This window comes from Lampetra planeri, chromosome 7 (assembly GCF_965212315.1).
Source record: "Lampetra planeri chromosome 7, kcLamPlan1.2.h2, whole genome shotgun sequence".
Classification (NCBI taxonomy): domain Eukaryota; kingdom Metazoa; phylum Chordata; class Hyperoartia; order Petromyzontiformes; family Petromyzontidae; genus Lampetra; species Lampetra planeri.
The window spans coordinates 13,764,221-13,779,653 of NC_136113.1; the positions used below are offsets into that span (position 1 = coordinate 13,764,221).

The 15,433-nt window shown below is 53.6% G+C and overlaps 1 protein-coding gene across 1 annotated transcript; it reads left to right on the forward strand.

The window, feature by feature from the left end:
- Window positions 1–3,657: 3,657 nt before the first annotated feature.
- On the forward strand, window positions 3,658–7,746 carry LOC144720022 (polyadenylate-binding protein 1A-like). Its single transcript, XM_078596440.1, has one exon. It carries the CDS (start codon window positions 3,658–3,660, stop codon window positions 6,148–6,150), a length of 2,493 nt encoding a protein of 830 aa, XP_078452566.1. The 3' UTR covers window positions 6,151–7,746.
- The last annotated feature ends 7,687 nt before the right edge of the window (window positions 7,747–15,433 follow it).

Genomic DNA, 15,433 nt, shown 5'->3' on the forward strand with positions numbered 1-15,433 from the left:
TGCGGCCATCTTACCTAGGGGGGATGGTGGTGGGGGTGATTAATGTTGGTGGTGGTGGTAGGGAGGTGAAGTCGTCTGCGGCCATCTTACCTAGGGGGGGGGGGGGTGGTGGTAGTGGTGGGGGTGGTGAATGTTGGTGGTGGTGGTGGGGAGGTGAAGTCGTCTGCGGCCATCTTACCTAGGGGGGGGTGGTGGTAGTGGTGGGGGTGGTGAATGTTGGTGGTGGTGGTGGGGAGGTGAAGTCGTCTGCGGCCATCTTACCTAGGGGGGGGGGGTGGTGGTAGTGGTGGGGGTGGTGAATGTTGGTGGTGGTGGTGGGGAGGTAAAGTCGTCTGCGGCCATCTTACCTAGGGGGGGTGGTGGTGTGTTGGTGGTGTTGGTGGGGGTGAGGGTGTTGGGGACTCTCCCTGAGTAATATGGCCGCCAGAAGTTCTCGACTGTCGCCCGGCTCACCCGGCTTCCCTCGTCACCCCGGTGATGCCACTTCACGCCCCCCCCACCCCCAGCCTGTTGCTGCGTTGGCGGTGGTGCACAAAGACAAAGATCCCCCGTGTAGCCTTAACAGACTGTCGGGGCAAGTGCTGTTAGCGAGCACCTATGAAGGCCAAAACGATACACGAGGGGGTTGGGTGGCCAGCACCACGCCCGACCGCCTTTGTCTCCCCTGTGTCGATGTTTACTACACACCGCACCAGGTACTCATTTGAGGCTGAGTCAACCTAGGGGAGGATGCCCAGGTCCGGTTCAGATAATCGTCACTGGCGGTGTTGGCCGTGAGCGGGAATCCAATCCGGGTTGCCGGGTTCGTAGCGCAGCGTAGCGCTAACCACTGCACCACCGCTCCCCAGTCACGCACGCAGACACGTGGTACACACACACGTGGGTGCTGCATACAGACACGTGGTGACACGTGGTGCACAGAGACACGTGGTGACACAGACACGGAGCTGTTAGCGGCACTAATGACGGACTGCGTGCGCGTGTGTGCACGGCAGAAGACGTTTCGGGCAATGGGCACTTCTCAGAGAGAGAGAGAGAGCGATGAAGAGCTTGGAAGCACGCTGGGGGCTACTACGTGCGGTGGAGAAAGAAGCTTTAAATCGTTTCGGAGAGAACCAACGAGGCTGTTGTCACATTTTCACGTGCGATTCTCAGTTGGGGTGTCGAGTCGAGGGCGAACGAACGGGGGGGGGGGCAACGTTGTCTGCTCGCAGGCGAGAAGGCTGCAAGAGAGAGAGAGAGTTTCGTGTTGTTTCGCTATCCCCCAAGGAGTGTGCAGAGCCCACGATGGTTGACTGCAACCCCAAGGGGTGGTTGCACGGCCACAATCACACGCCTGCAGGCTCGTGTGTATCTCTCTACCTTCACATGCGTCTCGGCAGAGATGAGCGCGTTTTGCCTGCGCAAAACGCAATGTGTGGCTATGAATAAGGCCCAGTGAGCCAAACGTCGGTACTTTTTTTTATTTAATTTTGAAGCCAATGTTATTGACGAACGTGTGGAGTTGTTTTTGGTTTGTTATTTGTGCGCCACTGCCAACGCGACAGCAGCAGTATCACCGAATATAATTCGTTAGAACTCCCATAGCTGGGGTCGGGTTAGAGGTGGTATTTGTGAAAAATTATTTGAAATCAATCCCAAACTATTCTAAGCAGGATAACAAAATAGATAAAACACCGCCTGTGGGTAAAAAAAGTTTTCTTAAAATCAAATATAACTAAAATCGCTCAAAGCGTCGGCGTAGAGCAAAAAAAAAGTAACGGAAAGGGAAAAGTAGCGATAATAAAAAAAAGAAATATAAAACTAATTTTGAACTCAATGTGAGAACCGGCGTGCGGGTGACGCGCCCTGCGCATGCGCGGTGCGCGCGGCCGCGAGATATTTAGCAGCCGGGAGTCGCTTCCTGCCCCGAGTTGCGACGGCAAAAGGCCGCGGCGACAACAAGAAGAACCTCCAGCGGCCTCCCTCTCTCTGTCTCTCCCTCCCCCTCTCCCCATTTGTTTGTTGCCGTGTTGTGCTCAGGGCTTCTCATCAACCGCTAGTTTGAGTCTTCTACATCTGTTCGCCCTCACCACCACCACCACTACTAATCGTCATCATCTTCACCATTGGGCCACCCAACGGCGCGTGGTGGTCGTGCGCGCTTCCCCCGACTTTTGTTGTTTTTAAATTGTCTACTTCAAGTTACGCCACCAAGTCGCGTCGCCGTCTTGCACGACGAGGCGACACCCAACCACGACCGCAACAGCAACATCGCCCTCCCAACGTCAACAACAACAACATCGCCCCCCTCTCCCAACGTCAACAACAACAACATCGCCCTCCTCTCCCAACGTCAACAACAACAACATCGCCCTTCTCTCCCAACGTCAACAACAACATCGCCCTCGTCTCCTAGCATCAACAACAACAACATCGCCCTTCTCTCCCAACGTCAACAACAACATCGCCCTCGTCTCCTAGCATCAACAACAACATCGCCCTCTCTCAGCGTCAACAACAACAACATCGCCCTCTCCCAACGTCAACAACAACATCGCCCTCTCCCTACGTCAACAACAACAACAACATCGCCCTCCTCCCAACGTCAACAACAACATCGCCCTCGTCTCCTAGCATCAACAACAACATCGCCCTCTCTCAGCGTCAACAACAACAACATCGCCCTCCTCCCAACGTCAACAACAACATCGCCCTTCTCTCCCAACGTCAACAACAACATCGCCCTTCTCTCCCAACGTCAACAACAACATCGCCCTTCTCTCCCAACGTCAACAACAACATCGCCCTCTCCCATCGTCAACAACAACATCGCCCTCCTCCCAACGTCAACAACAACATCGCCCTTCTCTCCCAACGTCAACAACAACATCGCCCTCTCCCTACGTCAACAACAACAACAACATCGCCCTCCTCTCCCAGCACCTCCACGACAACAGCTGGCCCAGCGTTGGACACGCGGCCAGTGGACCTGCCGACTCCGTGGCCAGCCCCTCCTGCCTTACCTGCCTGCGTGCCTTACCTGCCTGCGTGCCTGCCTGCCCGACAGACAACCTGTTGGACGGACCGCTTTGCCCGCCTTTCCTGCCAGCCAACGTGTTGTTGTTGTACTGCCCGGCTGCTTCACAGACATCCCGTGTTGCCGTTGTTGGGACTGCCTCACGAGCAGCCATTCACACGCATAGACAGCCCAAAGAGTGTGGTTGGACTGGCTGCCAGCAGACACTGACCCCCTGTCCGTGGAACGTGTTAATACTGCCTGCCTGCCAACCCAGGTACTGGTCTGTACCACTCATTGCCACTGAGACGCCAAGCAAGCCAAGTGCTTGGGCAGCCAGACAGATTTTCAGTTTGGCGACCTGTTGTGCTGCTGCTGGACTGCCTTGCCAGCTTAACACCCAGACCAGCAATCGGCCTGCCTGTTGTACAGTTTTTCTGCCAGATAACCACTCCGTACCACCTGAAAGTGAGCCTGTTAAGCTACATTAATTGATTGGTTTGTGTCTTCGTAACCTGAATGACCAGCCAGACAGACATCTAGCCATACAGTCGCAGTTGATTCACCGGCCTGTCAGAAGACATCCTATTGCCCTGCCTGATTTGTTCACTTACGGACGTGCCACAGCCAGCCACGGAGCCCGCTTGCGTGACGTGCCAATGGAAGTGGGGGACAAGGCCTTTGGCTTTGGCAGCTACGAGGGCCACGAGGAGGCGCAGAAGGCCCTCGATGCGATGAACGCCAAGGCGAAGGAGCTCAACGGGAGCCGGGTAATGTACGGGGCCCGTGCCTCCAAGGCTGCGGCCGAGGGTGAGGCGGTGGCGGTGGCCGAGCTGGAGCGACAGTTCGAGATGCTCAAGCAGGAGCGCAGGAGCAAGTACCTGGGCGTGAACCTGTACGTGAAGAACCTGGACGAGTGCATCAACGACGAGAGGCTGCGCAAGGAGTTCGCGCCGTACGGCAACATCACGAGCGCCAAGGTGATGGTGAACAGGGGCGGCGAGTCGAAAGGCTGCGGCTTCGTGTGCTTCTCCATGCCCGAGGAGGCCATCAAGGCCATGACGGAGATGGACGGGAGGGTGGTGGGCTCGAAGCCAATGTACGTGGCGCTGGCCCAGCTGAAGGCCGAGCGTAACCTCCAGCACCTGGCCTCTCACCTGAACAAGCACGGGTTCTACGCGGGCAGCGGGCACAGGAGGTCGGAGAGCGAGATGGAGCTCAACGGGGAGTACGAGTTGCCCGAGCAGGACGGCAAGAACAAGTTCCAGGGCGTGAACCTCTACGTGAAGAACCTGGACGGCAACATCAACGACGAGAGGCTGCGCAAGGAGTTCTCGCCGTTCGGCACCATCACGAGCGCCAAGGTGATGGTGAACAAGACGGGCGAGTCCAAGGGCTGCGGCTTCGTGTGCTTCTCCACGCCCGAGGAGGCCGTCAAGGCCATGTCGGAGATGGACGGCCGCATCGTCGGCTCCAAGCCCATGTACGTGACGCTGGCGCAGCTGAAAGGGGAGCGCAGGATGCAGCAGCTGGCAACTCACCTCAGTGAGCACGCGTACCACGTGGGCAGCACGCACAAGAAGGCGGTACTCGAGATGGAACTCGGCGGCCACGACGTGCTCAGACACAAGTGCACGAGCAAGTTCCAGGGCGTCAACCTGTACGTCAACAACCTGGACCCCAACGTCAACGACGAGCGGCTGTGGAAGGAGTTCTCCCCCTTCGGCACCATCACCAGTGCCAAGGTGATGGTGAACAGGAGCGGCGAGTCCAAGGGGTTTGGCTTCGTGTGCTTCTCGTCTCACGACGAGGCCTCCAGGGCCATGGTGGAGATGGACGGGCAGGCGCTCGGATCCAAGCAGCTTTATGTGGCGCTGGCCCAGCTCAAGACGGAGCGCAGCCTCCCTTTGCCTCGCCTCAACGGGCGGGCGATCTGCGTGGGCCATCTTCATAAGTCGGCGGAGGAGCTGGAGCTGGAGCGACAGTTTGAGTCGCTCAAGCAGGACCGCAGGAACAAGTTCCAGGGCGTGAACCTGTACGTGAAGAACCTGGACGACGGCATCAACGACGAGAGGCTGCGCAAGGAGTTCTCGCCGTTCGGCAACATCACGAGCTCCAAGGTGATGGTGAACAGAAGCGGCGAGTCGAAAGGCTGCGGCTTCGTGTGCTTCTCCACCGTCCAGGAGGCCACCAAGGCCATGACGGAGATGGACGGCCGCATCATCGGTTCCAAGCCGCTCTACGTCACCCTGGCGCAGCTCAAGGCTGAACGCAACCTCCAGCATCTCGCCCCCCACCTGAACGAGCACGAGTTCTACGCGGGCAGCGGGCACAGGAGGTCGGAGAGCGAGATGGAGCTCAACGGGGAGTACGAGTCGCCCAAGCAGGACGGCAAGAACAAGTTCCAGGGCGTGAACCTGTACGTGAAGAACCTGGACGGCAACATCAACGACGAGAGGCTGCGCAAGGAGTTCTCGCCATTCGGCACCATCACGAGCGCCAAGGTGATGGTGAACAAGACGGGCGAGTCCAAGGGCTGCGGCTTCGTGTGCTTCTCCACGCCCGAGGAGGCCATCAAGGCCATGTCGGAGATGGACGGCCGCATCGTCGGCTCTAAGCCCATGTACGTGACGCTGGCGCAGCACAAGGTGGAGCGCAAGGTGGAGCTGTCGTCCTCGCAGTATGTGCAGCACGTTGGCGGCGTGCGCATGGTGGCGCCGAGCACCACCATCATCGGGCAGTACCAGCCGGCGACCACCTCTGGATACTTTATGACGACGTTGTCACAAGCGCAGGCCCGCACTCCGTACTACCCGCAGTCCCAGATGGTGCCCGTGCGCTCCAACCCCTGGTGGCTCCTGCCAGTGCAGCCCCAGGGAGCCCACGCCGCCCACGCTCACGCCGCCCATGCCCACGCCGCCCACGCCCACGCCCACGCCGCCGCTGGCTTCCAGGCGATGCCGGGCCCCATCCGCCAGCCGTCGCCCGGCACTACGGTGATGCACCAGGTGAACGCGGCCGATGTGTCGCAGGGCATCGATGCCGCGCACGTCATCTCCCAGGGCATGATGGCCCGCCCCTCTTTCTCCAACCAGGTCACCGGACTACAAGTGCCGACCTACAAGTACACGAGGGGCATGCAGAACCTCTAGTGGACCCGGCATGTGCGTCGGCAAGGCCTTGCATTTGCAAACACTCGGAAAAAGTCTGAGCCCCACCAACACCATCACTCAGTCTCCTGCCTACCAAGTTTTTGCAAAATACATGGAAAAAGTTGAGATTGCGGCTTAGGTCATGGACTGAGAGTTTGACTGTCAGAAAGCTGAAGTCGGTGGGAGAGTTGAATTGCTCACCGGCCACTGCTTTTGGCTTGGAGTTCTGCAAAACGTGGTCAGGCTCGGCGGTCACATGGGAGTGGACCAGACTCTTCGGGATGCTCCTCGCACAGCGGGGAAGCCTCAAAAGTGGCGCACGGGCAGGGTCCGCTCCTCGCTTCCACACTGCACGCATCGCCAGCACCGCAGGACTTGGAGTGGATGCCCCGAGGATAGGGAGCACGCTGCTTGCTCCCTCCCGCCTGGTCTCGCCCGAGGCCCGTGCAATCGAAGCAACGAGAGGCGGAAAATAGGGGGCCTTGAGAAAGGCCACTTTAGGGATGGTTTTCCTAGCTCCTTCAAAGAACACTTAAGGTGTAGGGGGGGGGGGGCTGGCTCTCCATCTCAGTGGCCGCAGTGTTTGTTTTTGTTAACGACCGCGGTCAGAAAACACATTCACCTCAATGCAACACCAGCAGTCGAATTAGTGTTTGTAGAAAAGTGATTGTTACGGAAGCGGTCGGTGTCAAACGTCCTTGTTTCAATCGTGAATGTTTTTGGCTTTCACGAATAATGTCTCGCCTGGGGGAAAGTGTCAGTCAATGGAGCCACAGCCGGCTCCATGCACCCAGTTTTCTGTACCTTGGTCACTTTTTAATAAACAAGTTTTGACAAGTGCAGTTTTTTAATGTGACATTTCAACCGAAGTATCTGTTTTTTGTCAAACCCTTGTCCAGCCCTAGTCCGAAAGCAAGCTCCGTGAGCTTTAAGAGGCGATGTAGTGAGTCCGCTGAGGTCAGTCACCATCCCGAGCTCCTCACCAGGGTGCAAGGGATCCACATTTACCAGTTGTAGTGAGTGTGACATGGGGCGACTTGATTTGTAAAATTTCAAGGTGCACCGCCTTGGTGGTTTGTCAGGACTAGAGTTTCAGAATCCCTGATAGTCGGTGCTTACAATTATACGACTTGTCCTCATGAGGCTATTATTGAGTTTAAGGAGTGATGGGGTGGGGGGTCATTGTTTTCCACACTCAACGGAAGAATGGTGTTTTCCACAGTTAATTGCCAACACGTGCCACGCCCTCCAGGGTGGCGCACACAAAACGCATCCACGACACACCAAGCCACATTTGGCCACCCAACAACATAACAGCCAACCTCTTTTTGCTTTGAAACCTCCCCCTGCCCTTTAACATCGGTCACGCCACGACTTGTCAATCGTCTTGTTGCGTATGTTTTTTTTTGTTAACATTGCAACGGAATCGTGTCAACGTATAATTGCCCGAGAGGAAGTTTGTCTTTATTTACCGGCGTCTCTAATAACTGGTCTGTGCTGTACCGTTTTATCCTCCCCCCCCCCCCCCCCGTATGCGTCTGCCGTGCAAAGTGATTCTTGACGGGAAAAAAATCTATAATAAAACTTTACACAGTTCTCTGCTGCACTCGAATCTCTTTTTTTCCCCACCGTCCTGGGAAAGTCTGGGAGTTTTTGGGGAAGCTCTTCGGGGACCCTTATGGAATCAGCAGGACCTCTCTGGGAATGGGAGCGAGTTCAAATGCGTCTAGGGCAAGACAAACATAATAAGTTTAATCGTGCATTCTGTAAAACCATGAGTTTCAAGCAACACAATCGTGTGTAAAATGCATCTCAACCTCTGCATTATGCAAAAAATAGCATATCCTCACTGCTGCTGTCAGAAGGTCACATTTTCTCAAATGTATTTTGATGGTGATTTAAGAGTACCACATGCACTTCTTCGTGAAATGCTCATGTGTTTTGCATACGGATCGAGGCTGTGTGCTTCTTACACGTGTTTGTGTGGTCTGAAACGTATGTGGAACGTGATCGTGGTGATGAACCTGGATGGTGGGTGGTAGGTGAATTTCTGGAAGCTGACTGGGACAGTCATTGTATTGGTATCTGGATATTACTCTTTGGGTTTTTCGGTAAAGTCACGTAGGTAAAAAATAAAATTAAAATAAATTGTGTTGCCTCCGAAACGTGATTTATTTTATTTTCTTTTTTACTTACGTGACTTTACTGAAAAAACCAAAGAGTATGGACCCTTGCAGTCACGAAAACTTCAAATCTAGAATATATGGGTCTTGTTCTCTTCCTGGGAGTTGATGTTTCCACGGCTATGGGTCTGTGGCACCCTTGTGGATTGTGAATGTGCTTTGTCGGATACTGTTCAACTCTAGGTTCTAATCTTTGACATCTTTGTCACTTGTGATTTGGCCCGTTGATCACGTAATTTTATTTTTTGGGTCAAAAGTAATTGAGCGCTTCTTCATGGAAATTCGTATCCGAGTCGATCCTTCTAACGTCCAATTGAGATGATGTGGTTATTTTTCACTTACGGAGGAAGCTTCGCTTCGGGGTGACGGACAAATCCAGCTCTGTCTCCAGGCCACTTCCCACTGTGAAGCTCCCCAATGTGTTTTCAGGTTTCACCGCGTGGTAGCGAAACGTCAGACAAAATGCTGAACAGGGTGTGTGGTACAACCTCAACGCTCATCGGAGAGCTGTAGGGCACAACCGCGACAACCTCAGCAGTGATGATAATAATAAAATGTGTTATGTCTATGGGACCTTTTTTGCCAGTATCATACTTTGATACTTGTGCTGCCTTTGCGCTGTTCGCCTTTCGGCGTTCTCTGGTCTAACACCGGTGAGACAAGGCCACACAAAAGGCAGTATCTGGTGTAGGCAATGCATATGATCAGAGCATGTTAATTTGCATGTTTCGCCACAAGTGTGTGTGGTTTAATGCAGACTCGATGCCTTGCGATAAGGGATCTATTTGGCGTATGAAAATGTTTTACACCCTTTATTGCCCGAAAGGGTTTCGAGCCTATTCTTGTGGGGTTTTTTTATTTTGCAATAGTCGCGTGCGTTTTCTTTTATCCGTCTCGAGATTGTTCATGCGACTGATGTCCACTAGATGCCGCAAGAGAATTTCCTGCCCCACCGCCGTTCGCTCACCGCTCTCATCCTTCAGCTTACAAGGACAGTTTTAGTTTCAGCGGAGCTGTCCGATGCTAAGCTCTGGAAAAAATGCCCCCCCACCTCCCCCCACCGTCTTGCTATCGGTGGGAGGTTGAGGGAATGGACGATGTCCTGGTGGCTGGTTATTGGTCGGGCGGAGGGGTGGAAATATTCCACGAAAAATTCAGATCGAGGCGCCTCTCGGAGGACATCGAAGTCTTAATTAATCTCACCACGTGGGACCTTGCTACTGAAATAATGAATGCGGTGAATTAGAACGGACTTTAGGGGCCCACCCGTTACTCACCGGGTGTGCATGCCGGCTGGGTGGTGGGAGAGAGGGAGGCGCGGGTTGGGCCGTGAGAAAAATGGGGAGTTGGGGGGGGGTTCTGCAGTACTGGGGGGGGGAAGTGCTCGTTGAGTGAAGATCCCAGAGGAACCATTAACACCTCTCTCCCATGACTTCACAGAGTCCCTGAACCTCCTAATGTCCACGGTTTGTCCACTGCTGGATATGTGGTGTCGCCATCGCCCACGGTTTTGCGACGCCGCAATTCCTCTCCTGCGCAAGGACGTGGCGAGCGTCCTCCATGGCGCGCGCTCTCTCTCCCCTCCTTTAGCTGCCGGTCCATCACCAGCCTCGTCCACCCGCTATCACCGAATGGACTCGTTTCTTTGTTTTGAAAACTTTGTAGTTTTTGTTGTTGTTTGTGCTTTTTTTTTGGTGCCATTTCTTAATTAGTTTATTCATTGTTAAATTTGCTTGGGAGCAGGGTTTTCGTGTGCTTGGTTATGCTACGCGTGTGCGTGTGTGTGTAGGGCTTCTTTTTGCACGGTGCGTAGCCAATCGCATATATGGAATTCGGTCCTTATATAGAATACATATAATTAATGTACAGCGTTGTGGGATGCTGTTGGCATGAATGACGCTATATAAAATGAAAGTAGTATGATTATCATCCCTTAAACGAGCGTGATGGTGCACGCCTGCGGTCCAGCGCTTTGGAAGCAAGGGTTTGTGGATCATGTAGAGATTTGTAATAAAAAAAAACTCGCAAACCTGTTGGGCTGCGAGGTGGCCGGGAGATAATCGAGTGGGTTCGTGAAGCGGTCTTTCTGAGACTTGAGCGTTATTCCGTCGTAGGCGTGGTTTGTGTTTATTCAGGCACTCCGCTTTTCAAATCCTTTATATTAAGTTCACTTGCTTGCTTGCTTGCGCGCTTACGACCGTGCAAATCTTTCGGTCGTTTTTTAACCCACTTCCCGTGATCCAATCGAGCTGACATTTTGCACACAGACTCGTTGTGCGTGACAATTTATTTTCGTGAAAATCTTTTTCCAAAATTTTACACTTTTTAGGAATTTTTTTTTTATATTTAATTACCAATTGCTTAATGGTGGCAGGCAATCATCTGACCCATAGGTGGCAGCCATCTCAAGCCAGAGGACGAGAGGACTCTAGCCGCCACGCATATAAAGGATTTATAGTGAAAAACTTTGTTTTTACGGGTTAATTTTTTTGTGTGTTAATTCGTTGCCGTTCCCCACACCTCCGCTTAGCACGGGTGGCTACGTACGGTGCGAAAGAGATCAACATACGTACACACACATTTGAGGAATTGGCCAAAATCACCAATGCAGGGGTCATCTGTGAAACATCTTGAGAGTCGGTAAGGCTTTCCCGGGGTAAACACACGGCATTGATGCCAGTAATATTGCACCACGCGTGCTGGGAGCTTCTCCATTCCGTCAGGTCTTGAAATAAGCTCCCAGCACGTAGAGCGAAACGTCGGACATCATGGCGAACAAGCGCGATACAGCCCGAAAACGCAAGGGGGAACTGCACAGCACATCCGCGAAAATCTACAACGGTTCTACTCCCGTGGACAAATCGTGGGTGCCAATGTGATTCGATTCACACCAACCCAAGCACCCGTATACAATCTTAACAGTCAATGCAAATTTTTTATTTAAAGCTTTCGTGACTGCAGGGATTCATATTCTTGGCTCTTTCGGTAAAGTCACGTATTATTTTATTATTTCCCTTCTACGTGACTTTACCGAAAGAACCAAGAATATAGTCAATGCTATGTCTCTAATTCATATTTACTTTCAATGCGATGCATTTGGTACAGATGCTTCAAGTACGGTATTCCCTCGTTATTCACGAATTTGCTATCCGCAATTTTTGGCTATCCCGCGAATCGCATGTGGAACTCTACACGACTGCATTGACAGAGAGAGAGAGAGAGACAAATACAGTGATGAGAGACAAGGTGATGAGAGAGAATGTAATGCGAGAAAGTGACGAGCTAAAGTGATGAGAGAGAAAGTGATGAGATAAAGAGATGAGATAGATACATCACTGTCATGGTTTTAATAGCTTATTGACGTATTTAATTGAGGCAATTCGTTGAAAAGTTTTCGTGGGCCAATATCATTATTCGCGAACGTATCCCCCTCGCGAATAACGAGGGAACGCTGCACGGCACCAATGGTGTGATGGTGAGTACACTAAGCCTGAAAACTAACCACAGAGGTAGTCGGTTCGATTCGATTTCCCGGCGCGGCAGCTGAAACCACGGTGCAACGTTTCCTAAGTCACCCTGCTGCTGTCCGATCGGCAGGAGCTCGTGTGGTAAGTAGGGTGAAGTGTGGGTACTACCGCCCCTTGCAAAGACATCTGACCAGCGAGGAAGAGTAGACCAAAGTCCGGCGAGAGTGGCTCTCTCCGTACATCTCTGTGGTTGAGGGTTCATTTCGCCACCGGTGGCAGGCGAACGAAATTGCAGGGCCGCGCCTTTACCTCGCTTACCTCTTTCAGCGTGACGAATTCTTAGAAATTGATGTTAAAATAAATATGCATGTTTATACAGAAGTGTTTCGAGTTGTAGCAGCACGCACGCTAACACTTACTCTTGAGTAACAATCAACAGAGGTTTGCGTCGCAATGGAGGGAGGGGTGGGGGGGTGGTTGCGGGTAGTGTTGTGGCTAGCGTCCGTGAATGTTTGGTCAAAGTGTATGGAGATTTCGTGATTGATTTAGGTGAAGGCGTGGATTCCATGTGCGGCGCTTTGGCAAATGTTGGCCCTCACAAAGGGGCCCGTGTGTGTCTCTGTGCGCGCATTTGACAAGGTGACATCACACGGCTAAAAACAGCATCTCCTCTCACCACCAATCCACATCGCCCAGCCAAGCCGCTCAGATTAATGTGAATTCTGCCCCCCCCCCTCCAAACCCCTCTCGCTCCATCCCCACCCCCAGCATCTCTCCCTCAATCATCCCCATCATCACCACCATCACCACCGCCATCCGTAAGGATCACCCCCGCTGCAACACTGCCAGCTGTTGCCAGCCACAACTGTATCCAAGCGATCAACACAGTGAATGTACGCACCGCCCTAAATGCCTATATCATCATCAGCAACAGCGGCAAGCAGTCATGATCGATCCACTGCTGGATGAACGCCACCTCCCCCCCCCCAAGCTATTTCCCTCTCTCACGCTGTCGCTATCCAACCTTCAACCGCAGCTCCTATGCACCACGAGCTGATGTCATCCTTTCACCTGTGCGGTTCACGAGGTCACTCCCTCCTTTGACTGCAACTCTGTGGTTCGTCTTGACCATGGATGGGGGGAGGGCGGGGAGGGTCCTGCCCAAGTCTACTTATTTACGGTCAGAATGACGAATCTAACCTGTGCGTGCGTTCTCTCACCTGGGGGGGGGGGGTTCCTATTTGTGTATCTCAGCGTACATTGCGAGCGTGCGCCACTCTCCGTGCTACTTTGCGCACTTGTCCGCCTTTGTGCCGCTGTATTTGCCCATATCCACGTTTCTCATACACGCGTCACAAGCAGCTGATATGGCATCTTTATTCCTTCGGGAGCATCTTGGTAGTTCGCTGAATTCCTCTTGGATTCCTTCAAGTGACCTGGTCTACTCAGCAGAGGGCGGCTTTTGCCCACTCGCTTTGCCACACGAGGGCAATGTTTGTCGCATGACAGTCGAACCATTGCTTTTAATTCTCAGAGCTGAAATCGAACCAAATTTCACGCGATGGAGGCGTTTTGTGTGTGTTTGCTGGCTAACAGCACTTGCCCATACAGTCTGTTAAGGCTACACGGGAGATCTTTGTCTTTGCAGTCATTTGGTTGCGAGGCTTTGGATCAACAACTCAATACACCCGATAAACGGGTTTGATAGCAGGCACCTGTGGACCCCCAACACTTTAAGGACGAGGGTTGGCGGACCGCCGAAAGATGTGCGCAACTCTCTCACTTCCACCGAGGAGACGGAGCGATTAAACCAGCTCCTGTGCAGGTGCCGGGTGGATCAGTACATCGCACGACGCCGTTGGGTGGTGGCGGCTTGCGGAGGCCTTCATCCAGCAGTGGATTTAGCGATGATGATGACGACGACGGTTGAGCAAATCACAAACGAAGGCCGTTAAGCTTCACTCGTGCTACCCACTCACCTTGACCCGGACTCGCTCACCCCCCCCCCCCCCCATTCACTCCTTACCACCACGGGCCCGAAGGCGACCCCGCACTGATGAGCGGCTCTGCTTCATCAGCGCACGTTTCACGTGGAGTGACGGCGAGGGGCTGGGGGGGTGGGGGGGTCAGGGAGGCAACGCGGAGTATGCGGGGGTAGAGTGGGGGAGCCAGATGAGGCAAGGAGTGAATTGGGGTGATGTTTGTGTTTGTGTTCGAGGTGGAGGAGAGGCGGAGCGGGCAGCGCTGCGGACCCGGCGACCCGGGTTCGACTCCCGCTCGCGGACAACACCGGTGACGAGTATCTGAACCTCGTCCTGGGCCCTCCCCTAGGTCGACTCAGCCTCAGATGATTAGCTGGTGTAGCGGTGTGTAAACATCGCCACTGGGGAGACAAAGGCGGCCGGGCGTGGTATTGGCCACCCACCCCCTCGTGTGCTGTGCCGGCCTTCATAGGCGCTCGCTAACAGCACTTGCCCCAACAGTCTGTTACAGGCTATACGGGGGATCTTTGTCTTTGTGGAGGAGGGCGGTGGTGTCGCCGTTAACGCGCTGCGCTACGAACCCGGCGACCCGGGGGTTTAATGCCCACTCACGGTCACCACCAGTGGCGATTATCTGAACCGGTCATGGGCCTCCCCTAGGTCGACTCAACCTCAAATTAGTGCCTGGTGCTATGTATAAACATCGTTACTAGGGAGACGAAGGCGGTCGGTCGTGGTGTTGGCCACCCAACCCCCTCGTTCACCGTACAGGCCTTCATAGGTCCTCGCCAGCGGCACTTGCCCTAACGGTCTGTTGAAGGCTATATGGGGGATCTTTGTCTTTGAGGTGGGGTGACTAAAAGTCGGAACCTCTATGAGCTGCATCTTCAATACGAAGATAACGTCCCCCTGTTGTAGCTCATCTACACTGCGGCGGTGTCGTAACAATAATGGGAATGTAGAACCCGCTGGCGATCCACTGCTGGATGACGGTCTCCCCACACCCCGCGTCGGCCATGGGTCTCAGCCTTCAAGTGCGGGTTGGTGAAGGCAGGGGGGCTAGACGTGGGAGCATAGTACAGTACAACCAGTAGTTTTGTGCTGCATTTCTCTCTGCTGCTCACAACGTGGCACCGCAGGAGCCTACAGTGTGTTATGGTCGCCCATCAACTCGCTATCCAGGCGCAACTTCTGCTTAGCTTCTGATATCAGGTGATTTGTACGTGTGTACGTTGAACTTCTTTCGCACCGTACGTAGCCAACCGTGCTAATCGGAGGTACGGGGGGAATGACAACAAACGGAACACAAAAAGCACTTCTAAAGCAATGAGTTTCCAATCTATGTGATTAAAAAGCGCACAGGTCCAGTGACTTCCTAGCATCAGAAGGAAGAGCGTTCCAGACGGCCGCAGAAGCGCCTCTGAGAGCGCCACGCGACGCGGTGACCACCGCCTTTGTTCGATGGCCAGCAGCCAAAAAGCCACCGCGAGGATGACCCGAATTGGCGTGATGGTGTCTGCTCCTGGACGAGGCCAGCGAGCTATCGTGGTTCCATCTGTGGCGAGCACTCGGTTGTGTGCAAGGGTGGCACAGTCGGGTTTTTTTTACAATCGGGTTTAATTGTCATTTTATATTAAACCCGATCATCTGC

Bases quoted from the DNA above. Each gene is read 5' to 3' on its own strand.
- LOC144720022 (XM_078596440.1), top strand. From the start codon at position 3,658: ATGGAAGTGGGGGACAAGGCCTTTGGCTTTGGCAGCTACGAGGGCCAC.